This window comes from Leptodactylus fuscus, chromosome 5 (genome assembly GCF_031893055.1).
Source record: "Leptodactylus fuscus isolate aLepFus1 chromosome 5, aLepFus1.hap2, whole genome shotgun sequence".
NCBI classification, from domain to species: Eukaryota; Metazoa; Chordata; class Amphibia; order Anura; family Leptodactylidae; genus Leptodactylus; species Leptodactylus fuscus.
Window position 1 is genome coordinate 76,472,952 of NC_134269.1, and position 26,949 is coordinate 76,499,900.

At 43.7% G+C, this 26,949-nt stretch overlaps 1 protein-coding gene across 1 annotated transcript in view; it reads right to left on the reverse strand.

Annotated features, from left to right (window-relative positions):
• The window catches only part of AP4E1 (adaptor related protein complex 4 subunit epsilon 1), a 52,652-nt gene extending 26,914 nt beyond the window's left edge, over window positions 1-25,738 (reverse strand). Inside the window, exons 1-12 of the mRNA XM_075273451.1 lie at window positions 25,531-25,738; window positions 19,954-20,025; window positions 17,483-17,606; window positions 13,987-14,060; window positions 13,301-13,422; window positions 12,104-12,263; window positions 11,847-12,013; window positions 10,663-10,736; window positions 8,995-9,117; window positions 3,036-3,145; window positions 1,037-1,176; window positions 282-394 (exon numbers count right to left, since the gene is read on the reverse strand). Of these exons, the coding sequence (XP_075129552.1) occupies window positions 282-394; window positions 1,037-1,176; window positions 3,036-3,145; window positions 8,995-9,117; window positions 10,663-10,736; window positions 11,847-12,013; window positions 12,104-12,263; window positions 13,301-13,422; window positions 13,987-14,060; window positions 17,483-17,606; window positions 19,954-20,025; window positions 25,531-25,656 (1,405 nt within the window). The 5' untranslated portion in view covers window positions 25,657-25,738. The remainder of the gene's footprint in view (window positions 1-281; window positions 395-1,036; window positions 1,177-3,035; window positions 3,146-8,994; window positions 9,118-10,662; window positions 10,737-11,846; window positions 12,014-12,103; window positions 12,264-13,300; window positions 13,423-13,986; window positions 14,061-17,482; window positions 17,607-19,953; window positions 20,026-25,530) is intronic.
• Window positions 25,739-26,949: the final 1,211 nt, after the last annotated feature.

The window sequence follows — 26,949 nt, forward strand, 5'->3', positions numbered from 1 at the left end:
TTTGGGGAAAAAAACGTCAGAACGCTTTTGCACTGGTTTTAATATTAACCTAGAGATTGTGTGGTCAGTATTGGTACCATACGGTCTGCACTGATATTTCTAATCTAATATAAAAATATTTACCTTGAGTTTCACTTTTTTTGTGCCATCACAATTATCTGCGTTACTATGACATTTTGGAGTCAATGTTTTTGGCCTATTTTATGGGATTATTAAACGTTATATTTTCCTTGTGTGTCTTATCTTTAGATTTTTATCTTTTCTGTGATAAGAAAACTTACCTTCAGCCAAAAGTCTTAGGAAGTTGTTAGGAATATCGGGGTGCACCAAATCTCCACCAATGGAAAACACTACAGTCATTGTCTCAACAAACCATTGATTGCTTGGTGAATATGTAATAATATTGTCAAGGAAAATCATTTTACTATACAAAAAAACAAACAAACAGACTCACAACACTTGCAAAACAAAACGCAAAAGCAAACGCGATAGCTGTAATTTTATCCCAGTAAGTGTGAGTTTTAGACAAAGGCTTTAAGAGAAGGTTGCTGAGAATGAGGTTTTTGTAGTGCACGCATTGAAACAGACTGGATGCTGACTTGTACAGTCTCGTGTCTACACAAGTACACAAAAGGCCAGAAATGACAGCAAAAGGCCACCTGGTACCAACAAACCAAGTGGGCAGCATATTATTACACTAAAACAAAATTGTCATCTACTTTGTGGTATACAGTATTCTGTTGCTACATTACCTTTTTTTTTATTATTTTTTTTTTTAATTTCTTCTTATGAACTTCAATAGAAAGATTTCTTATACCAAGAGTATAACTGAGGAGAACAGATATTAACAGATCAAAGACCTGTTGGATGGGTCTGACGTGGAAAACACAGGGTTAATGTATGTAATAAAATATTGCAGTATTTATTTAACCTCATGGTACATAATTACAAAAACTGCAAATTTGGGCTTTTGAGTCTCTCTAGTCATCACAATAGATTTGCTCTTAATATATTATTCATTATGTAAAAAGGATATTTTTCCGCCAAGTCTGCAATTTTTCCAACCAGTGCAATTACTGTATATTCATCTTTACTTTGCTTTAAATATTCCAGCATTTTCTGTACGATAACTATGACGTTCTGCTCATTGGTGATCCGATACAAAAGCTCCAGCGTCTGTTGAAAATACAAGTTCACAAATAACAAATTCTCAAAATGAGAAATATTTAAAAGAGGTTGTAGAACACCTTGAAATGTTTTACAAAAGCCTTTCACTAATGTCATGTCTTCTGGAGTCTCCTGTACATTTTTGCTTCCTAACCTTCAGAAATCATATTTAGACAAAGATGTGACAGCTGAATGGACACCATTGGGATCACTAATACAGCAAGTGGTCAAATGTCGGTGTCAAAATGGAGGTCAGGAGACAGAGGCCAGTAAGGTACAGGAAAGAGGCAGTATAGGAGAGGAAGGGGCTAGGTATATGTGAGAATTTCTCAGTTTTAGACAATTGAACTACCCATTTAAATAGGACTTGTCAACTTTGCTGATTATTTTAGTATATAGTTACATTCTCCAAGAAATAACAAAATCTGGAGAATTGTGTTTTATTCCTTGGTTATTCTTGCTGGAAAAGTATGAAATTGAAAACTGACTTTGTAGAAAATTATCAATGCAAAGTACAATATATTATATGTAAAATAGGGTTTAGAAATATCCGTTTATATCCTCAGTGGATCCACAGAAGTGAACGAAGCTTGTTATGCAAGTGCACCAGCAATCCATTCACATGGAGAATACAGGGGAACTTTCCATCCCCCATTCTCCTGATTGCTGGGGATAGACCCCAAGCAATCTTACACTTATCTCCAATCCTATATAATTTCAACTTTTCCTGACCTTTATAGCTCATTACACATGACGCAATAATCCCAATGTTCTATAATCAAATTTATTATTACCTACTAGGTTTAACTAGATTACCTACAATCTCTAAAGAAAAGTCATTAAATTGACACCATAATAAAGCGTTAATTTTAATTGATATTAAGAATTTTTTCCTTTCGGAAAATCTATGAAATACCATTGAAATAAAAAGTCACAGATTTTTAGACCAGGTCATCGACTAAACATCTAAGGGAATCCAACATTAAGGATCCCAGGAGGTCAGCTATTTGAGCCACCAATTCCGCTTCAAAGACCGTTTGACTTCATGTTCATTGGTCACATTGCCTGATGGTAGCTCAGTCTCATTCAAATGAACAAGCTGAGCTGTGAAACCAAGCACAGCCACATCTGAACTTAAAAAGCACAGCTCTATACATTTGCTAAAAGGCTGCAGTGCTTGTACAAACAATGAAGCCTTTTTAAACAGCTGGTTACCCAGGGGCCTGGGTGTTGGACCCCTGCTGATCTTTAGTAGATCACTTATGCTAAGAATAGGGCATCAACAAGTCCTGGAAAACCCCTTTAAGGCCCTGTTCACATGGGGCACAGGACCGCGTATTTTGGTCCTGATTTTGACGTGGGAAGCCGCGTCAGAATAGGAACAAAATGCGCCTGCTGTGGCTTTGACAGTCGCGGCTTCCCGCTCCAGAGTAGGCCCATGGGCCTACTCTGGAGCGTGCTGCTGCGAGGTGGACGCCGCAACTGAATCAGCAGCAGAATCCACCTGAGGAAAGGGCAGCTCGCTTCTTTATTCCGCTAGCGGGAACACACCACTAGTGGAAAAAAGAACACTAGTAGTCTGCATAGACCTCTATTCTGAGGGGGCGGATTTTGAGGAGGATTCAGCGCCAAAACCCGCCCCCTCTTGCCCCGTGTGACCGAGCCCTAACAACAGGACAAACAGACAGCACTATTTGCTGAAGGTGGATTTTGTTGCAGCTCATCTGCAGGTTTCCCTGTAAGTTCCTGCATTGCAAAGGTTAAAAACTGCTGGTGAATCACGCAGCAATAAGTGACATGCTGTGGGTGTAAAACCTGCAATCATGATGTGCAAAACTACAGCCTACATGGTTTAATGATTAACAAACCTCTCTTTTAATGATTGGATCAGGGTGGTCTAAACACTCAATTATTGTCATCTGATGTTGAAGCGCCAGGTTAGGATCCTGCTGGATAACATAGGTAAGTGCCTTCAGTCCTAAAAGAGAAAATGATCATTTTCAGAAGAAAACTCAAAATACCAGCAGCAAGTTATCTGGTTGCATACAATACTTCGTGAAATGCATGCAGTACAGAAGTCACAGCAACCACAAATCATAACATTACGTATATCATTTCGACATAATACAATATGTAGCCTGCTAGCAAAGTTACTATGAAACACAACACACATAGCATATTACCACCAGACATGAAAGAATGAAAGTTCATTGTTTGCTGTAGTAAGCGTTGCTTCACATGGCATTTTTCAGAAAGCGTCTTTGTGCTAAAGCCATGGTGCATTTTCTGCAACCTGTGGATGCCATTGAATGAGTCACTGCAGTTTAGCTCCTATCCAAGTGAACAGGAGCTAACCTGGAGTAAACTGGTCTGGCCACTCCACAGCGGACAGAGCTGTTGGCATCCAGCTCCATTCTCTGTATATCAGCTACTGAGAACAGGTCATCGAAGCAGGTGCTGGGTGTTGGACCTTCAATGTTCTGATATTTAAAGGGGATCTATCACTGGGAAAAGTCATTTTTAACTAATCACATCCTTGCATAGCCTTTAGAAAGAACTACCAGAAACAACTGAAACAACAGAAACAACTGTAGAAACAACTACCTTTAGTATGTAGATTGCCTCAGTGGTTTCTGAATAAGTCCGTTTCTATTCATATGCTAATGAGCCTCCAGCCAGCACAGGAAGTTCCCAGCAGCACTCGTCTCTCCTATTATCTCCTATGGGTGTGCAAACAGAAAGCTGAGTCATCAGCAGCAGCAGCAGCCTGTACTGTGCTCATAGGAAACAATAGGAGAGGAGTGCACAATGTATCGTGCACCAGTCTAATTAGCAAATGAATACAAAACGGACTTATTCAGAAACTACTGAGGCAATCTACATACTAAAGGTAGGTGTGGAATAGACTTTCTAAAGGCTGTGCAAAGATGTGATTAGTTAAAAATGACTTTTCCCAGTGATAGAGCCCCTTTAAGACATAGATAGATCATCAATATTTTAAGCCTAGTACAAGGAAATGAGCCAAACACACACAAAACAGCAACAAACAGTACGACTAGAAAGAAGATATTGCAATGAAATCAAATGTCCTACACATCTGCTGTTTTTGAAACAATGTTTCAGTAATTTACAAAATGTTCAGGTAGTTTTTATACAGTTTTAAAAAAAAATATTGCAAAATACTGCATTTATTACATCTTCCGTTTTTAGGTGATCTCATTTTAGAAATGTATTAGCAGGCAGGAGACATCGCAATTCAGTAGCATCTTTTTACTGTGTGCAAACTTTATGATAACTATGAGCGCACACGTATTATTCAGCTTTTTTATCTAGAAATCACAGAAATCCCTAAGCATATGGTAGAAATCACTTGTCAGCATGTAGAAAAGATAACACTGCACAATATATTGCTCCATTTCATAGAAGATAAATCTATGTGTGGGTATGTCTAAAAAGAAATGTTGCTGTAGGATTAATAAATAGAGGCTGTACTGGAAAGGAACACAAATCTGGCACGGATAAATCTGTTCTTCACAGAAGTAGGGCTGGTAGGACAAACCACTGCTTTGACGCCTTCGGAAATGGTTGACAACCGCTGACAGTTTCTCTAATCCAATAAAACAAAACCTAGTGGTTGACTTTCTAAATATGCAACAAACTATGCATCTAATTAAATTATACAATATTCATTATGTAATAGAATTTAAATTAATTAATCATTGCATTTTGTAGCTAAAATCTATAACTTCTGGCCGACTCCAACTCCACAGTCCTGGTCCAAAAAAATGGTGACACCATCAGGTAAGATAGTTATATGCAAAACTGCCGCCAAAGTTATCCAATCCCCACATAGATAAGGACCAAGTCTCTCATAAAAAGCTGCAGCATCCAGACCAGGTGAAATGGAAAAAACTTATTTTATGAGTAATCCATCAGTGTTTTATAAGGATACATTTCCACGCTTGAAGAAAACCTGTTCGGCTACAGCCTGGCACTAATGTATGACTAATAACGGTAAAGTTTTCCATTTCAACTGCACTGAATACCGCGATTTATTTTCTTCAATGGGCACTGTTGTTTCAACAAACTTCACATACTGTAAATGAACAGTACAGGTAAATATAAGAAACTATGTAATAAATGTTATGAGAGAGAAGTGCCACTTTCTGCTCTCATCAGGATGTTGCCCTGCTTCAAAGCTGGTGTGCGGAGAAACGCGCGGTGGGATGCGGTTATGACATCCCCTTCATTCCAGTGTGTACTGTATTAGCATTCCTTTGGTCTACTGCTAACCATGACTACAGCCATTACTTTTTGATATTGACGATTAGATCTAAAACTTGGTAGACCTTTGGTTACTTGTCATTGTATTTATCTATTTTATACATGTCTTGTATTGAGCTATATTTATTGTATGGTAATGTATCTTATGTAGTGACTCTCTTTGAATGTAATTTCAGTGGTTGGGTCACGTTTGTAGTGATCCTCTACTGTATAGTTCACCTTGTACTGTACCTTTCAATATTATCTTTATTGTTGTCATTTTGTACCAATAAAGAATATATATTATATATATTTTATTTTATATATGTTTTTCAGCCACATTATTTCTTTTAAGATGTTGTGGCTTACTGTGTGTGGCTTAGAGCTAGTCTCTTTTTGTGGGAGGGCCGTTCTGGTTGTTCACGCTAGGTTCCCTCCTGCATTTGGGGGTTCTACTTGAAGATCCCCTGAACATAAACTTAATCTGCTTAAAAAACAAACAAAAAAAAAAAAAAAAAACAGCTAGTCGTGGAAACCCACAGACCCCATAGACTATAATGGGGTCTGCCGGGTTTACACCCAGAAAGGATAAAAAATGCAGAGAGAAAAGCGCTGCTTGCAATTGCTTGCATTTTTCAAGTGGAATGGGGAACAGAATCCCCCAGCAGAGAGCAGACGCAGGTGTGAACCTAGCCTTAGGCTGATGCAGCTGAACAGAAATGTTTTATCACAAACAACTTTTCTCAGTTCAGTAGAAGTTATTACTTCTCTAAATATGTCCTGCATGGTCTTGGGGCTGTTTCAGAAAGAGAAAGTTATAGAGCAGCTTCTTCTCTAGTTTATGCAGTGTAAGGCAGCTAGTCTATGGCCATCAGTTCAGAGAGAACTGCAAAGTTCACAAGTAGAAAGAAAATTGACAAAAAGGGTAAACAGATGAAAAGTAGGTATGGGAGAAAGATAAGAATTACTCATTCACACGATGTTACGCTCCGCTTATTCTGAATGTAAAACTCGTTCAGAATGAGCACGTAAAAAGCAGCTCCCATTGATTAGAATGGGTGCCGGCTTACGGGCGCTACACAATGAAATAACAATGGGAGGCTTTTTTCCCCTATTGCTTTCAATGTATTACGCACGTTTCACATTAAAAGCAATAGGGAAAAAAGCCTCCCATTTATTTCAATGGGTAGCGCGCGTATTCCGGCACCCATACAAGTCAAGGGGAGCTGTTTTTTACGCGCTCATTCTGAACGAATTTTACATTCAGAATGAGCGCAGCGTAACATCATGTGAATGCTCCCTTAGCAGGAAGCTTACCCGACTCCCACAGGGGCAGGAAAGAGCATACGATAACACCAGCAGGATTTGCTTAGGCATTTCAGGTTTATAATAAACCCTTAGTCATAGCATATTAGCGAGGGACTGCTGCAGAGAGAACTTTTCTTCCAAACATCAGGTCCGAATTAGAGACAAAATCTCCAGACATCTCTTCCCTAGTGACTGTTTACTGCTCTAACCGCTCTCTCCATTTTGTCAATGACCTTAGTCTTGCATCCTCTGTTATCCGAACATCCCACTCATGTCTCCAAGACTTTTCTAGAGCTGCACTGGTGCTCTGGAACGCTTTACCCCGGACAATCAGATTAATATCCAACTACAGCAGCTTACAATCTGCCTTAAAACTGCATCTATTTAGGCAGGCTTATCACATTACCTCATCACAATGTTCTACACCTCTGCACACTACACTAACATTACTTATCCTATGCTATCCTTCCTCCTCATTACTCAGATCCTGACCCCTCCATCTCGAAGTTACACTGCGCTTCCTGCATTTAGTATCCATATGTTCACAGATACTGGTTGCTGACGGTCTCATACAGCTTCAGTTATATAACCTTATTTATTAATAAATGGCTAGACCATTGTAGCAAACAAGCCCTCGTGTCTCCCTATTTTCTGATAAAATGTAAGCTCTTGTGAACAGGTCCCTCAATCCTATTGTTTGATATGTTAACCTCTTTATCACAATGTAATGTCTCATATTGTCTATTTATATATCCTCTGATTTGTAAAGTGTTGCAGAATATGTATGAAGAATAATTTCTGCAGGAAAGGTGGGAAAACTCCAGACGATAACCGTTCATGATTACGTCCTGGATCCAAATGTGGAATATTCCTCTAGGCCTCATGAAAAAACTTCAGTTCCCACCCTTATGAGAATGATGGTGTCACTGGGACGGGCAGGAAGCAATATCTTTGGTAAAAATTACACTTTTTGGTTTTCCCTTGAAAGATTGACTTTTGTCTGATGATAAAACTTCTATTCCACAGGCAAGATCTTTTTCTCTCAGCTGCCCTCTCCACTATATTGTCGAGAACAAGAAATTCATCTTCACTTCAAATGTCTGGAAGCTACGTAGTTCTGCCAGATGGAGATGGGATAGTTCATTCCCAATGTTTCCGAAATGAAGCAAGGGGCGAAGGGGAGCACCCTCAATGAAGGTGTAGCTAAGCACAAGCCATAAGAAACTGTTTTACATTTCCACTAAGTTACATCCGGAAGTCAGATAACAGAGTCAGCCAGATTTCGCCCCCAAGCTCCCTGTAAACAAAGACTGTTTTAAGTATTATTCTGTTTTTCTACTTTTGTTTTTAAGTCTTTTTGCTTGTATGGCCTAGTTCGCACGGGGGGGTACTTTGGTCCTGATTTTGACGCGGGAAGCGGCTTCCGGAGTAGGTCCAAATGAATGGGCCCAATATGGAGGGTGCTGCTGCGAGGCAGACGCCGCAGCTAATTCAGCCGCCAAATCCGCCTGAAGAAAGGGCGGCTCGCTTCTTTTTCCGTGAGCAGGAACATGCCGCTCACAGAAAAAAGTAAGCTAACGGTCTACATAGACTTCTATTGTGAAGGGGCGGATTCTGACGTGGATTCAGCACCAAAATCCGCCGCCTCTGTGAACGAGCCTTTATTTTTATTTTCTTTGCTTATTTTTATTTTTGCTAGGAAGGCCGTATGTGACAAATCTAATACAGGGACTCTCTTTTTTCCCTGGCTCTTTCCATTTAATGGAAATGTGTTTCTCTATGTTAGAATGATTTGGGAAAATTAAAATATAAAAAATTGAGAGTCTTCAGTAGTTGATACCTTTTTTAATGGCTAACTAAAATGATGACAGATGACAAGCTTTCGAGGCTGCTTAGGCCACTCCATCAGGCATATGTTAAACACGATTTCTGAAGAATGCATATTTATGCAAAAAGAGACACACAGGAATAGAATGTTTGGTGGCAGAGTAGATGGTAATCAGTACACACAAGTAAACAAATCATCAATTCACAAGGCCCTTAGCAGTTCAGTGAGTGGCCTTTATGGTTGCTTTGATTAGTGATGTGAGGGCTTGTTCCTGTAGAAGGACATAAAGCCACGTGACAGCTCATAAATGTATCATACGCAAATAGTGTGTGACCTTTTGCATTTTAGCCTCTCATGGTCCATGTAGGAGTTAAAAAAATTTTCTCCAAAAGAGAGCATGTTCTCATGTAACGCTTAGTACTACTTACCTAGATACTTGAGGTTGATTTTTGGAGACAGAACAAACTTTCCAATACATTTTGCAGCTTTCTCAAATAAATCAGACTTAGGATAAATTGTATAAATAGTCTGAACACATTCAAAAAGGATGGCTGAAAGAAAAAAAAAGACACATTGATCATATAAATAGTCTGATGATATGTCTGATATGAAAGAGATATAAGAAGGTTGTGAAGGCCCTCTAAGAATGCCAGACACTAGATTTACTTTTCTTTTTTGCTTTCTTGGTAGTTTAAGAGGCCAATCACTGGGCAGAAAACGAAGAGGAATTCCTCTACATTTTCCACTACAGTTTTCCAGCCGCCGACTACCAGAGCTACCAGGGACAGATGAGTATGTTTTTTGGGGGGGGGTTCACCTTCCCCGGCCTTTTTTTTTTTTTTTTCTCTAGACAATTCCTTTAAGCTGAAGTGAATGGGTCTAATCAGGGAATCTTGAGCCGTGGTAAAATCAAGCAGGACAATTATTTTTTCATTCACCTGCGGAATCCACTCCAAGAAGTACGAATCTCCCAGGATTCATATACAGTGCCAGCAGTACTTAGCATGTATGACGTTTTAGCTAATCGCATGAAATGTAACAAGTACCAATTTTTAAAAGGTTTTTTTTCAAACTGATGACCTATCCATAAGTATGTGACACTAACACCTGAACCACGCACAGATCAGCTGTTTCAGCAGCATCTGGGTGAAGGAAGCTACAGGAGTGAACAGGAAGCGTGTGCAGGCCCTCCTATTCAAGTAACAGAAGGGAAGCTGCTCTTCCACCGTTGTACAGTGGATGGGGCTGCTGAGCCATTCCTATTACTTGAATAGGAGAGCCTGCATGGGCTCTTTCTTTGCTATTAGAGATGAGCGAGTACTGTTCGGATCAGCCGTACCGAACAGCACGCTCCATAGAAATGAATGGATGCACCTGGTACTTCCGCTTTGACAGCGGCTGGCCGCTTAACCCCCCCACGTGCCGGCTACGTCCATTCATTTCTATGCGAGCGTGCTGTTCGGATCGGCTGATCCGAACAGTACTCGCTCATCTCTATTTACTATAGCATCTATTGCCCTGATGCTGCTGGGACAACTGAACTATACAGAGTTCAGGTGTTGGACCGTCATGGGTCACATACTAATGACCTATCCTTAGGATAGGTTATCAGTATGAAAAATAGATTTCTGGCCAGACACTCTTTTAGGGCTAGTTCATACGTAGTTTTTTGGTCCAGATCTTGACGCGGAATCCGCGTCAAAAAACCGCCTCCCATTGAATTCAATGGCAGCTGGTCTATCTTGATGCAGATTCCGCATCAAGACAATCCCTCTGGACTAGGCCCATTCATTTGGTCCTAATCCGGAGCGGAAAGCTGCGACTGTCAAAATCCGCAGCAGGCGCATTTTTGTCCGGATTCTGACACAGCCTCCCGCATGTGAACTAACCCTTAAGCAACAACCTAAACATAAATATGACAAACACAACCAGAATTCTATGTCAAACACACTTATTAGATTTCTGAGGAACACAAACATTTTAAAAAATAAATCCAAAAACATGGACATTGTTTGATTCTATTCACTCCACTATTCACAGATCACCTTCAAAAGGCTTTGTAAAATAAAAAAATAAAGTAAAAAAAACTAGCTTACCATATGTGATATTGTGATTTATTTCAGCTCTGCGTAATGATTCATCTAGTACATCATAAATCAGGTTACTGGTGCTAAACAAAACAAAACAAAAAAAAAAGCGTTATTAATACAACCTTCAAAAAAAACGCTGGAATGCTCTACCCTGGACAATCAGATTAACTCCCAATTTCTACAGTTTCAAACGCAAACTAAAGACGCATCTCTTCAGACAGACCTATCACAATTTGTAACGTTAATCCTTCCGTACTATAATTAGAATCCCCAAAATGTAACCCTCCTCTGTCCCCGCTCCCACATTACACCACGATATGATGCTATTTCAGGCTAACTTTATATGTCCAAGCACCATCCACATGTTACAGGATACGACTAGTGACGGCTCATAAAGTTTTATGTTTGTGTAATGACAGTCACCTCTATTACAAAAGTGTCTGACCTCTGCATAAGCAATGCCGCCCCCGCTACCTCTTGTATCACCCCCTCTACCTCATGGATTGTAAGCTCTTGCGAGCAGGGCCCTCAGTCCCATTGTGTGAAATGACTTTTCTTGTAATGTATCTGTCTGTCTGTATTCGAACCCTACAAATTGTACAGTGCTGCGGAATAATTTGGCGCTACATAAAACTATTTATTATTATTATATTATTATTATTATTATTATTAGCCATAGAATTGGACCAACATACACAAAAATATATAACACTATCTTTTTCTCTCTATATATAGTATATAAAATATCTAATATCACACACACAGTAAATATCTGTCTGCTTTAAATTAATTAAAAAATAAAGTAAAGAAAAAGTAATACTGCACTGCTCAGCCACCACCGCAGTAAGTGATGATGAGAAGTTGTTTCCTGTGTGTCCAGGTGGACTAGGAAGCGGACACCAGCAGAATGTCTTTTTTCATACGATTCTGATTTTAAAAATGTGTTAGTAGCCAAACAATCCCCTTAAAACCTTAGAAAAAGGAGCTTCTCACAGGAGACAGACAAGGAATCTCTTTGATGAAGCCTATGAATCTGAATAACAATCACTTTCCAAAGGTATCCATGGAGCAATGCTGTACCATAGCTGTACCATAATCTCTGAGATACACTGAAAGGATTTTGGCCCTCCGTCACTTTAAAAACCAGCAAAAGACTGAACTCCTTCACTGGTACCACCTAAATTGTTTACCCAGGGTCATCTTTGCCCAGCAGTCTTAGGATCCTCAGGAGCTGAATTTGTAGCCATGGTGCAGGTACACTGTGATAGTTGAAGTCTACAGGGAGTTTTCCTCCAACCACTTGTTTCAGAATGGTCACAAATGATCCTGTTAGATCCTTGTATCCAGAGGGGTTGTCCTGTACAGAATCAAAGACATCAGAACTAGCAATTACAACCAATAAAGCAATGTAATGGAGAATAACAGTTACTGGAAGACATTCATTTACCTTTATGACCTGCAAATAAATATGTAGAGAAGCCGCCATGACACCAACATCCCTGTCACACAGTGCCTTCCTGAACTTCTCATGGATGTGCTGTACTTGTGTGGGTGCAATAAGGTAGAATTTATACAATGCCAGGACAGCTTTCCTCCTCACAATTTCTCTAGAAGATAGTTAGAATATGTGGCATTAATTTTACAATGAGAAGATCATTAAAGTGAATGAGTAAATTCATGCTGCCTTAACCACAAGCAACAAATAGGGAAAGACCTGTCAATCAAACCAGGCAAGGAGAACACAGAGGGGAGCCACCTAGTGGACACGTTTCCTAATAGAAGCCAGTCTGCAGTAATTCAGAGTAAAACGTACTTTGCTGGCATAATGGAGACCGTTGGAAATTTATGCTGCATGAATCAGCTGTCAGGTTACCTTCAAGCTACTTGGTAAGAGAAGAATAAAATACCTGTGCAGCATTAAGAAGTATCTCCAGAACATCTAAAGAACCAAGGGGCATAAATAGCAAAGACTGGGCCCCCAGAAAACTTTTGACTTGCCCCCACACACACACACACAGCCTAGCAACCCCTTTCCTGGCCTTCACAAAGTGTAACACTCCATTTACATACACTATAATGTCCCAATGTAGCCTCCAAACAGTATAATGTCCCACAGCAGCCCCTCCACACGGTATAATGTCCCTTAGCGGTCCCTCTGACGTCATGGCTTCATTGTCAAGTTGTATGCAAATGCCCACTTCTTACTTGTGATCTATAGCCCTTAAATTCAGGTATTTACAAGTTGACCCCAATACCCAGCTAGGGGATGACTATCTATTGGACCTACATCAATCACAACAAATTTGGTCCATTGTACCCTGTATAAATGCAGCAGCATGTCAGACACTACAAGTGTGTTGCCAATCCATTTTACTCTAGAGAAAAAGCAAGGTACAGAAAAGCAAGGTACAGTGTTTGCCATTTTATTCAGTGCTTTGGGACTACCAGAGGTAGCCAATGTGCATTCGCAACCTGCTACGCCACTCATACAGAGAACATCGGTTGGACGCCCACCAAACGTATAGGTATACCCAGCCTAGAGGATAACTCTAGTTAATCCTGAAACAATGTCCAAAGTCAGAGCTATAACGTGGTGTAACTATAAACAGAACACAATTACAGACAAGAGGATTTTTTTTCTTACTTTGAATGCTGTAGCTTGTCTTCAATGAGTGGAAGAGCAGCAGGAATCATTTCCCGGGGAAATATCTGGCTCACAACAGTCAGCGCCATGCACACCTCCACGAGGTTAGTGCTCTGCAGATCCTGTAAGAGGGTAGGTACATCTTGTCCTTTATATCTTTACAACCACTGTGTGGTATAGGGTCCTAGGTTTGTCATTACTTTTAGAGCCTTCTCAAGTAGAATTTAAAGAGAAATTCATATTTTTAATTCACAGAACTAGAGTTTTTTTTTTGTGTACATCTAAGAAGATAAAACATAGACCAACACTATTAAAATGGTAAAATCTAACACCCAGCTATCCATTCAAGCTGTTGGAAGAGCTTGTGGTTCTTAGCCTCTTCCCAGGCCAGTGTCTTCACACCTTGTGTATGGTGCAGTGTTTGGTAAGCATTGAACAAGCCAGAGCACCTGTCCAAACACTGCAGCCCCTTCAATCAGCTGATCATGATTCTGGGTGTCAGAATCAGATATCCTAAGGACAGATGATCAATATCATAGTCCTAGAGAACCCCTTTAAGTGAGCTAATGTTTGATTCCCTTTTATCTACAGTAAAACATTTCTGACTGCAGACTATAGCAATCATGACTCATAGAAAGTGTATGTGGGGAATGATCTAACACTAGTAAACAGTCTTGTTATTTTACCTTTAGAACAGTATTTACAAGCAAAAGCAGCAACTCGTGGTTTTCATGTAGGAATAATGACACAGCTAGGTAGCCTAGAAAAAACAAAACACAAAATATATAAGATGAATATTTCATGCTCTATCAATGGATCATAAACCGGTAATCTTCAAGTGATTCTGCCTAGGTGGACATTCTGGATGGTTAATGCAGGAACACCTACTGACCTAAGTTGTTTCCACCAGTTGTGTCGGTGCTCCTATTACAATATTAGTGTCAGTACACAACCCCACATTTCTACTGCCCCCACACACTCTTTTGGGCAACACATAGCAGGAGGTTGGTGTATCAAATGTGCCACCAGTCTCTTCCACATCAGCACATAAGAGCAGGAAGATGTCAGCACAACGGTTAATGGAGTTAGTTGCAACACATATCTGAGGATACCAAGCCATGTTCCTTCATTGGCATCACCTACTGATGGGTATCACTATCAAGCATACATGTGGTGCATTGGTTTTTAAATCAATGCCTGGCTGATACCACTAATATCTTCCTTCATTGTTGTAATAAATGATGGTTTACCTTATGAACCAAGAGCTTTCGGGAAACGCACCAGCACAAAAGGGAGGAGTGTATAAACTTGTATTCATTGCCAATCATTAATATAAGCTATCAGGTACAAAGCTCAACTATTGCCACTTCAGACACTTCTTGTCAGCAAATAGTTTTTCACTATATCTTTGTAGACTGACCAGATGATCCCTTTGCAAATATTCAAAAACAATAAACGAGAACTAAATGGTCTTCAGCTTACCAAGTACTGTAAAACATAAAAGTCTACAGGGAAACTTTTAGCTTATTGTGACCTTTAGTGGTGCTACTTATCCTAAAACTACTGATTTATGGAACGCGTGGACATGAAAAAAAAATCTAATCATACAATAGTCATACCCCCTTGACAGTAGTTGTGTTTTGGGTTTGCACCCTTTAATCCTATGCTTTGTAATGATTTTCACATGGAATAAAAGTTAAAGGGGGTTTCCTTCAAAACAAGTTATCCTATGGATAAGGGATAACTTGCAGATCAAGGGAGTCAGACTGATCAAAAAGTTGGACAAAAGTCTCCTGCTCTCGGACAGCGTACGAACCCCTCCAATCATTTCAATGGGAGTGCAGGAAATAGCTCTCTATCACCCCTACTGAAATGAGTGGAGTGGTGCATATGCTGCCTGAAACCACTCCATTCAGAATAGTGGACAAAAGTCATTTGTTCTCCTGACCAGGGGGACTGAGCGGTTGGACCCTCACTGATCTTTAAGTTATCATCTATCTTATAATTTGTGGAAAAATTTTAAGTATTAATTTTTTAAATTCAGTGATAGTGTTTTAGCTCAGAAACTACATATTTATTGTGTATTGTTCCACTATAAATTAAATGCCATCATGGGTTACAGCCTTAAAAGGGTTGTCCAGGGATTTGTAATTTACTTACCTGGTCCGTGGGTCACTGATGATGGACTCAGGTGTCCCAGTCATGTCACAACCACCAGGTCATGTGATGCTACAAAACATTCTGCCTCCTCCCTTCTTCCCCAATTTCACAGGTAAATATTTACCCGTGCTATGGGGACTAGCTGACTATAATAAAGGGTTCGGGGGATATTGTCACTCCTTAGGGAGAGACCACCATATAGGTGTGTGGAGACTTGTTAAGCCTTTAGCACTCCACTTTGCAAGGAACTATGGGAAGAATATGCACTGGAATCCTGTCTTAAGACAGGCTTGCACATTCCAGTGAGCGCCCTCTATTGGTTTGCAACAATGAGGCAGCAACTGTCTTCCTAATTACATCATGGAAGGCGGATTTGCATATTCTTCCCATAGTTCCTTGCAAAGTGGAGTGCTAAAGGCTTAACAAGGCTCCACACACCTATATGGTGGTCTCTCCCTAAGGAGTGACAATATCCCCCGAACCCTGTCTAAGCCTCTCACCTCTACCAGGTTATAGTCCTCTCTACATCGGGCTGATGAGATCCAACCAGATCGAAACAGCTGTCCTCGATTGAGAGACTATAACCTGGTAATAATCCCAGCGTCATTGCTAAACAAAGGCCTCTTGGAAGGTCGGGCATGAGGCTAAAGGGAGCAGCCATTATTGGGTTATTTCACTGGAATCCTGTCTTAAGACAGGCTTGCACATTCCAGTGAGCGCCCTCTATTGGTTTGCAACAATGAGGCAGCAACTGTCTTCCTAATTACATCATGGAAGGCGGATTTGCATATTCTTCCCATAGTATAATAAAGGGTGGGATGGAAGATTGCTTCTAATCACAGGATCCAGGGGTCATGATGTGGTTGGAATTCCCCAGGTCCATCATCAGCGATCCCTGGACCGGTTACATAATTTACACCTCCTTGGACAACCCCTGTAAAGATGTCTATTCATATAATAAGCTGTCTTTGACTCAATTCCACCAGAATGGAAGTTCCTTCATACAGAGCCATTCATTGTTCTGACACAGAGTAGGGTAGTGGGAATAATAAGGCAAATAGAAATGGGTTCCCTTTATAAAACAAGCCTTTGCCATTTCACATATTGTTTTCCTTAGTATCCTTTCCCTTCGGCCGCTGATTATCCTCCAGCAACGGAGCACTGGAGACAGAATATTTTTTTTTGTTTTTTCACCTCTACCGGTTTAATTAAAAAAAAAAATTAACCTGGACAACCCCTTTAAGATATCAATATCAGATTGAGGAAGGACCAACTTCTGGCACCAATGATCATCAGCTTTTTGAAGGGGCACTCAGCCAAGCACTAAAGCACTTCTAGTGAACTTTACACTGCTTACCTTGGTCCATCTACCATCATGAGGAGGCACTTGGCATTATTGTCTGCTGTTTTTGCAGAATCTTCATTATTTACCTTGATCCATCTACCTGAATATTGTTTGCTTAGTAGAGATGATGCAAGCTATTGTAACGTTGTTCTGAGTAATTGAATGGGATGAAGCTACAATATCTAGCACCACTTTAAAGTACATGATGTGCAGATGTATATAAACCAATGTAAGCAATGAAGAGGCACAGTGATTGGCCAAATGCCACAGATCCTTCAAACGGATGATTGGCAATGGTGCCAAGAGTCTTACCTCCACTTATCCTATGGATAGCCCATCAATATTGTAATTCTAGAAAATCCTTAAAATACATACAGCTGTAGTCAATAGAGATGAGTGAGTACTATTCGAAACAGGCATTTGGAATAGCACACACCCATAGGAATGAATGAAAGCGGCCGGCACGCAGACTTTGCCAGCGGCCGGCAGCTTAACCCCCTGCGTGCCGGCTGTGTCCATTCATTCCTAGGGGTGCGTGCTATTCGAAACGGGAGTTTTGAATAGTTCTCGCTCATCTCTAGTAGTCAAACCTGAATAAGATGCTATCCAAGTGAAAGTAATAAATTGTACTTTCCCTTTTACAATTTTAAGTTTATTAACATAAGAATGGCACATACCGACTCGTTTTTCAAGCAGGTTTCCTTGCTGTGCTAATTTGATGGCATGAATGTAACCAAACGAAGCTTCATATCCCAGCATTTCACAGTAAATCAATCGCACCATACATTCCTTCATCTGCCTCTACCAGGTGAAGAAAAAGTTAAGGTTAGAGTGAACATCGGACCAATCAATAAGATTTTCAATAAGCCACACAAAGCATCTGTGTTGATAAAGAAATCATAATATACTGCAATATTAAAGAACCCAGTTCTTAGCATCTGTTAATAGGCGCCTCTCCACTGATTCCAGCAGAGATGGGATTTTTTTTTTCTCTAGCCTCCATTTTTAAACAGCAATAAGACCTGTTAGTTTTGGTGCCTGACATGCTACTCAGGGTTGCAGCGCCGCACCTCCCATGAGGCGACCTGAAGCGAGCGCTTCAGGCGGCGCTATGCCAGGGCCTCAGGGAGGGCGGCATTTTTGCTAACCTAAGCCAGTCCAGGACAAGCTGTCCTGGACTGGCTTAGCACGGAGCGGTGGTTTGGGGAGGCCACTGGAGCAGCGCTGCTCCAGCAGCCTCCCCGCACGCTCAGGCAGAGCGCAGGCAGTCTCCGGGCCTGCTCTCTGCCGCGAACGGCGCTAAGCCCCAGCCCCTCCGCTAAGCCACACCCCCACTCCGCCCCCTCCCCCGGCAGGGGGGGGGCGGCTTTCTGCACTTCGCCTCGGGCGGCGAAAGGGGCAGGTTCACCCCTGCAGGGTTGGCACGGTCTGCTTGGTAGTTTCAGGCAGGAGTAGAAAAAGGGCGCCATTCAGATCACATGCTCCAGTCAGAGATGGACAACAAAGAGATCAAAATCACACCCCTTGCCTGCTGCTGCCTGACACCGCCCTCCTGACAGTATAGAGCCTAAATAGCCTATCAGGCACCAAACTTGTTGCTTGGTAATGGTGGGGGCTACAGAAAAATCCATCTGTGTGGGACTTGCAGCAGCACTTATTAAATTATGCAAAGAACTAGACTTGCCGGACGTGATGAAAGGCCCTCTTAAGTTAGACATGTATCATCAGTAAAGAGTTTTTGTGTATAGTTTAGTGCGGTCAGGATATCTGGGAAATAAAATATTGTAATCTGTTAAAATATTAGATGTTACCAAAGAGTTTCGCAAACATTAAAGAGCAAGAGGACATAGACTGGATGCACATATACAGGTTACAGAACAGTAAGGTACATTATTCCTTACAAAAAGGGCTATGGAATCAGAACCAGAACCAGTTTTATGTGAAGTCAGAAAAGAAATTACTGACTGATATCAAAATTTAACGAATAACTATTTTAAATTGTGATACAATAATTGATATTGTGTAATTAATTATATACATAGTTTGTTGCATATGTACTTTCATAGAAATTCAGTCACTGGATTTTAATGTCCCACCATGACCATCAGTGTACTCATGGCGTTAATGCAGTGAGTATAAGGCTGTGGAAATATAAAGGAGTCGGAGTTGGTGATTTCATCTATCAACTCTAAATCCCCACTTACAATACACACCTCACAAGCTGCTGAACCTTTTCAAGAGTACAAGGAAACATCCTGTGCACAGAATAATTCACATGAACCTTTCTCATACTTTTCAAAAAGAAAGTCTGCAGCTGCTGCAGAACATCTCACACTAGTCAGTTACAAACTTCTGACACAACAGATGAGCAGAGACTATATGGTGCAACATTGTAAAATTGTCAGGTTCTGAAAAAATGTTACTTGTGTATCGTATATAACACATTAAGAACTCTCTGTAAGGGACTATATATACCGGTAATAATAATACAGCAGGGAAGTTATACGCTGCTGCTTCATAGGCAAAAGAAGGCGATGCTGTGAGATTTGTAATGTCTATGCACCATTATTATCAGCTCACTGAAGAGAAAGGTTTCAATAACAAAATTGCATGTTGGAAATATAGGAAACAAGGGTACAGAGGTGATCACACACGTTACATAGCTATCAGTCAGCTATTCCTCTAGAGGTGCACTTGTGTGCACCATGTTACACAGCACTTTACAGTGATAACCAACATACCTACCTACAAAAGTGACATACATAACAAAGGTATGAGGTTTATCACTATAATGTGTTCTGTAACATGGTGTTGAATATGCCTGGCTGAAGCAATAAACTCCCTTTAAGAGTGGGATAAAACCCAGACAACTTTCTTGGGCAGCAGATACTGTAAACAAAGGATTGGTACCTTTGAAATCCAACCTGCTCAATCCTTCTGTCACTATCCCCCATACAAATTAGATAACCAGCTGACCCTGCACAAAAACAGTGGGTCTGACGTTCTAATGTGTAAACACCCTAAACTGACAGCAGGCCAAGTCAAAGCAATGAAAGTCAGGACATAGAAGGGCAAACTATCAGATATGGTGCTATATTGGGAACAATGTATAGTAGATAGTGTAATACATGAAGTTATGTAATGTTACCAGAGTAGTATTAGGTGAAGAAACTGTTGTTTTCAAGTTGGAAAGTTCTTGCTGGATAAGCTTTTCTTCCTCCTAGGAAATACACACAGACAGTCAGCATAATAAAGGCACGGATCGTCATCATTATCATAGTTATCATTATCTAACTTCTTTATATGAAATAGTCTGTGAAAAAACATATGCTCATACCCATAGGAAGAGGTAACCCATACTAGTATTCACTGCCACACACTATTAGCCATGTGTGTTGTACCCTGTTTCCTCTAACCCAAGGCTACACGTCACAGACAAGTCAGACAGCTAAGGAAAGGATGAAAATGTTTAGAGGGGTTTTCCGAGAATTTGATATTCATGAACTACTTATAGGTTATCAATATCATAGTCCTGGGAAATCCACCTTGTTTATAGTAAATGTCTAAAACACAATTTAGTGCCATCCTTGTCAATATTCTGTTAGGATGAGGCTACGCCGAAATCTTGGCAGCAGCTTCTGTTGCACAACCAAAAATCATGCGTTACCCTCCAATTCCTGCACTAATACAAGTGAACTTACTGTTATGAAACAAACTCTGTCTGCACATTCTGGAAGTTTTAGATTCTATAACTACCTGTATAGCCACAGGCCACAGACCACTACTCAGAAGCTTCTGGGACACAGTGCAAAATCTGTAATGGGGCCTCTACCTACTTGTGTCATTTAGAATAGTGGTACGTCTTGTGACAGAGGGACCTTCGGGGGGCCCCCTCAGGGTGCAGGGCATGGTAACGACAGTCCCCTCTGCATCCCTGACACTTCATTAAATAGTATGTGACTATACACAGGAATAGTTTTTGCTTGCACGAAGATACAGATGGTAAAACTTTGAAGTCCGACATACAAAATAAAAAAACTGAATAATTTTAGTAAAGGCCACATTACTACAGTTTTTCTATGTGGGTAACATGCAGGGGCGTAACTACAATAGAGGTAGCAGTGGCAGCTGCCACAGGGCCTGGGCCATTAGGGGGCCCGGTGACAGCAGCTACCGCTGCGTTTTTTTGGTTATTTTTAATAGACCGTTACGGGCCCGATTTACTTGCCAATCCTGGCTGGGCCGGGATCGGTAAGTGACACCGCGGGCCCCACAAATACTATCATTATACTCGGGGGTCTTTGCAGACCCCCCCGAGTATAATGATCGGCGGACCGGGAGAGGTAAGGGAACGTAAAAAACACTGTTACTTACCTCTCCACGATCCTGCCAGGTCTCCTTCCTACTTGTCTGACGTCTCTGACGTCACATGAACCTGGCCTGCTTCCCAGGTCATGTGACGTCCGACGTCATAGAAGAAGGACAGCAGCGGAGAAGACAGCGTAGGAGCCGAAGGACAAGTAAGAAACAAGAATTTTTTATGTTTTTATTCCAGATCTCCGATTATTATACTCTGGAGTCTGAAAAGACCCCAGAGTATAATAATTGTTTATGGGTGTCCACTATGGGGGATAATACTGTGTGCAGGGGCCACTATGGGACATAATACTGTGTGCAGGGGCCACTAAGGGACATAATACTGTGTGCAGGGGCCACTAAGGGACATAATACTGTGTGCAGGGGCCACTAATGGACATAATACTGTGTGCAGGGGCCACTAATGGACATGATACTGTGTGCAGAGCGTACTAAGGGACATAATAGAGTGCGGAGGAGGGGGTCGGTCGAGGTCTTCGGTGTCGGTTGGGGGGGGGGCATGTCAAAAGTTCGCCACAGAGCCCCGCCATTCCTAGTTACGCCACTGGTAACATGCCATCATGCAGGAGATCTATGCCACTGATACAAGGGCTCCACTGTTATGTCTTCGGAAGCAACAACAACCTTCAGCATGTTCTGGTACAGTAAGATGGGACAACTGGTCAGTTATGGCTCCTAACTGCAGGACCTATAATAACTATAGATTAAAATGTATAGTACAGGCAGAAACAATCTAATATGATGTACAAGCAGTTCTATCAGCAGACTGACAGCTGCCTCCCCCTACATCACAGACAGGTAGGTACTGACAGCAGCCTCCCCCACACCACAGACAGGTAGGTACTGACAGCAGCCTCCCCCCACACCACAGACAGGTAGGTACTGACAGCAGCCTCCCCCCACATCACAGACAAGTAGGTACTGACAGCAGCCTCCCCCACACCACAGACAGGTAGGTACTGACAGCTGCCTCCCCCCACATCACAGACAGGTAGGTACTGACAGCAGCCTCCCCCACACCACAGACAGGTAGGTACTGACAGCAGCCTCCCCCACACCACAGACAGGTAGGTACTGACAGCTGCCTCCCTCACACCACAGACAGGTAGGTACTGACAGCTGCCTCCCCCTACATCACAGACAGGTAGGTACTGACAGCAGCCTCCCCCACACCACAGACAGGTAGGTACTGACAGCTGCCTCCCCCCACACTACAGACAGGTAGGTACTGACAGCTGCCTCCCCCACACCACAGACAGGTAGGTACTGACAGCAGCCTCCCCCTACATCACAGACAGGTAGGTACTGACAGCAGCCTCCCCCCACACCACAGACAGGTAGGTACTGACAGCAGCCTCCCCCCACACCACAGACAGGTAGGTACTGACAGCTGCTTCCCCCCACACCACAGACAGGTAGGTACTGACAGCAGCCTCCCCCACACACCACAGACAGGTAGGTACTGACAGCTGCCTCCCCCTACATCACAGACAGGTAGATACTGACAGCTGCTTCCCCCCACACCACAGACAGGTAGGTACTGACAGCAGCCTCCCCCACACACCACAGACAGGTAGGTACTGACAGCTGCCTCCCCCTACATCACAGACAGGTAGGTACTGACAGCAGCCTCCCCCCCACATCACAGACAGGTAGGTACTGACAGCAGCCTCCCCCCTACATCACAGACAGGTAGGTACTGACAGCAGCCTCCCCCACACACCACAGACAGGTAGGTACTGACAGCTGCCTCCCCCTACATCACAGACAGGTAGGTACTGACAGCAGCCTCCCCCTACATCACAGACAGGTAGGTACTGACAGCAGCCTCCCCCCTACATCACAGACAGGTAGGTACTGACAGCAGCCTCCCCCCCACATCACAGACAGGTAGGTACTGACAGCTGCCTCCCCCCACATCACAGACAGGTAGGTACTGACAGCTGCCTCCCCCTACATCACAGACAGGTAGGTACTGACAGCAGCCTCCCCCACACACCACAGACAGGTAGGTACTGACAGCTGCCTCCCCCTACATCACAGACAGGTAGGTACTGACAGCAGCCTCCCCCCCACATCACAGACAGGTAGGTACTGACAGCTGCCTCCCCCCACATCACAGACAGGTAGATACTGACAGCTGCTTCCCCCCACACCACAGACAGGTAGGTACTGACAGCAGCCTCCCCACACACCACAGACAGGTAGGTACTGACAGCTGCCCCCCCCCACACATCACAGACAGGTAGGTACTGACAGCAGCCTCCCCCTACATCACAGACAGGTAGGTACTGACAGCAGCCTCCCCCCACACCACAGACAGGTAGGTACTGACAGCAGCCTCCCCCCACACCACAGACAGGTAGGTACTGACAGCAGCCTCCCCCCCCCCCACATCACAGACAGGTAGGTACTGACAGCAGCCTCCCCCCACAGCACAGACAGGTAGGTACTGACAGCTGCCTCCCTCCCACATCACAGACAGGTAGGTACTGACAGCAGCCTCCCCCCCCCCACATCACAGACAGGTAGGTACTGACAGCAGCCTCCCCCCACAGCACAGACAGGTAGGTACTGACAGCAGCCTCCCCCACACCACAGACAGGTAGGTACTGACAGCAGCCTCCCCCCACACCACAGACAGGTAGGTACTGACAGCAGCCTCCCCCACACCACAGACAGGTAGGTACTGACAGCAGCCTCCCCCCACACCACAGACAGGTAGGTACTGACAGCAGCCTCCCCCCACACCACAGACAGGTAGGTACTGACAGCTGCCCCCCCGCCCCCCCCCCCCCCACAGACAGGTAGGTACTGACAGCAGCCTCCCCCACACCACAGACAGGTAGATACTGACAGCTGCCCCCCCCCCCCACATCACAGACAGGTAGGTACTGACAGCAGCCTCCCCCCCCACATCACAGACAGGTAGGTACTGACAGCTGCCTCCCCCCACACCACAGACAGGTAGGTACTGACAGCAGCCTCCCCCCCCCCCACATCACAGACAGGTAGGTACTGACAGCAGCCTCCCCCCACACCACAGACAGGTAGGTACTGACAGCAGCCTCCCCCACATCACAGACAGGTAGGTACTGACAGCTGCCTCCCCCCACATCACAGACAGGTAGGTACTGACAGCAGCCTCCCCCACATCACAGACAGGTAGGTACTGACAGCAGCCTCCCCCACACCACAGACAGGTAGGTACTGACAGCAGCCTCCCCCACACCACAGACAGGTAGATACTGACAGCTGCCCCCCCCCCCACATCACAGACAGGTAGGTACTGACAGCAGCCTCCCCCTACATCACAGACAGGTAGGTACTGACAGCAGCCTCCCCCCACACCACAGACAGGTAGGTACTGACAGCAGCCTCCCCCCACACCACAGACAGGTAGGTACTGACAGCAGCCTCCCCCCACACCACAGACAGGTAGGTACTGACAGCAGCCTCCCCCACACACACACACACATCACAGACAGGTAGGTACTGACAGCTGCCTCCCCCCACACCACAGACAGGTAGGTACTGACAGCAGCCTCCCCCCACACCACAGACAGGTAGGTACTGACAGCAGCCTCCCCCCCACACCACAGACAGGTAGGTACTGACAGCAGCCTCCCCCCCACATCACAGACAGGTAGGTACTGACAGCTGCCTCCCCCTACATCACAGACAGGTAGGTACTGACAGCAGCCCCCCCACACACACACACATCACAGACAGGTAGGTACTGACAGCTGCCTCCCCCCACACCACAGACAGGTAGGTACTGACAGCAGCCTCCCCCCACACCACAGACAGGTAGGTACTGACAGCAGCCTCCCCCCACACCACAGACAGGTAGGTACTGACAGCTGCCTCCCCCCACACCACAGACAGGTAGGTACTGACAGCAGCCTCCCCCCCACATCACAGACAGGTAGGTACTGACAGCTGCCTCCCCCCACACTACAGACAGGTAGGTACTGACAGCAGCCTCCCCCCCACATCACAGACAGGTAGGTACTGACAGCTGCCTCCCCCCACACTACAGACAGGTAGGTACTGACAGCTGCCTCCCCCCACATCACAGACAGGTAGGTACTGACAGCAGCCTCCCCCACACCACAGACAGGTAGGTACTGACAGCAGCCTCCCCCACACCACAGACAGGTAGGTACTGACAGCAGCCTCCCCCACACCACACACAGGTAGGTACTGACAGCAGCCTCCCCCACACCACAGACAGGTAGGTACTGACAGCAGCCTCCCCCACACCACACACAGGTAGGTACTGACAGCAGCCTCCCTCACTACTACCCCACACCAGCAGTGCCAGAGTAGTCAGCAAACCATGTACCTGTCTGGAGCTGAGCGCTGTAATACTCCGGATCAGGCTGCCCAGTTTAGAGCTAGGCCCTGGCGTAGGGTCCTGCAGCAGCAGCCCCGGCAGAGCGCTCAGGGTCCGCTCCACAATCTCACTCATCTTCCAGCTCCACACTCACAACAACAACCGGCATCATCCAGCACTTCCGCCTCTATTCAACACAGCACAACTTTATTCAGGTCTGTTGTCCTACCTGCAGTGATCATTGTGCGGACGCTAGATGGCGCTCGTGTATCGCTCACAGAGCAGGAGGCACAAGGCTGTACCAGGCAGAGAGCGCTTAATATGGACTTTCTGTAAAGAAGATTCTGAGCTATTGGCTGTTCCAGCTGGAAGAACAAAAATTCATCTTTATAGATTGGTTTTTCTATACACTACATCCAAAAATCAGGAAAGGCCCAAATCTTTACAGACAAACTGAGAAGCAAAAATAAATAATGCACAGCAGCAAATCTACAGAAGTGGCAGATATGTTGTTCAGTTGTCTAGAAAAGCTGGGTGAGGATAACCATAGGGTACATATACAGGTAGACCTGATACAACTGCAGATATACTACACACATTGGCCCAGATTTACAATTGTGGTTGCAACGAGAAACATTTTTAAATGTGGAGCATCTTTAGAGCATCAGGCTTTGCTAAAGACTCTTTGAGTTGCTAGGTGTGGGTGTGGATTGTCAGAAAAGGGCGCATGGCTTATATGCACCACAATGCGCCAAAATATAGGCTTAATGTAAGCCAACAGAAAGGTGGTATAAGTGCAGACTAGACAGTCTAAAGTTAGGCCAGATTTATCATACATCACCAGCCCTTGTGATAAATCTGGTGTATTTTCAGACTGCCTGTTTAAAGGGGTTTTCCAGGCAAAAAAAGGTTTTTGTTTTTTTTTTAAAAAAAATTTCTGTTAGCGCTACTAATCCTACTAACATTATAAATGTGAAAGTTTGTATGTTTGTGTGTTTGGATGTTTGTTCCTCAACCACGCAAAAATGGCTGAACGGATTTGAATGAAATTAGGCACATAGATAGATTGTAACCTCGAAATTAGGCACATAGATAGATTGTAACCTCGATTAAAATATAGGCTACTTTTTATCCCGGTAAATGACATGGCTTCATGACTGTTATGAATTTAAAGAGGACCTTTCACCATATCTGGGCACAGGCAGTGTTATATACTGCCAGAAAGCTGACAGTGCGCTGAATTCAGCGCACTGTCGGCTTTCCCGATCCGTGCCCGGTGTAAAGCGCTATCGGTCCCGGTATCGTAGCACTTTACAGTCAGAAGGGCGTTTCTGACCATTGGCCAAAGACGTCCTTCTGCCTCGCGGCGCCAATCGCGCTGTGCTGTGGAGCCGGGAGGAACGCCCCCTCCCTCTCCTGATAATGCTA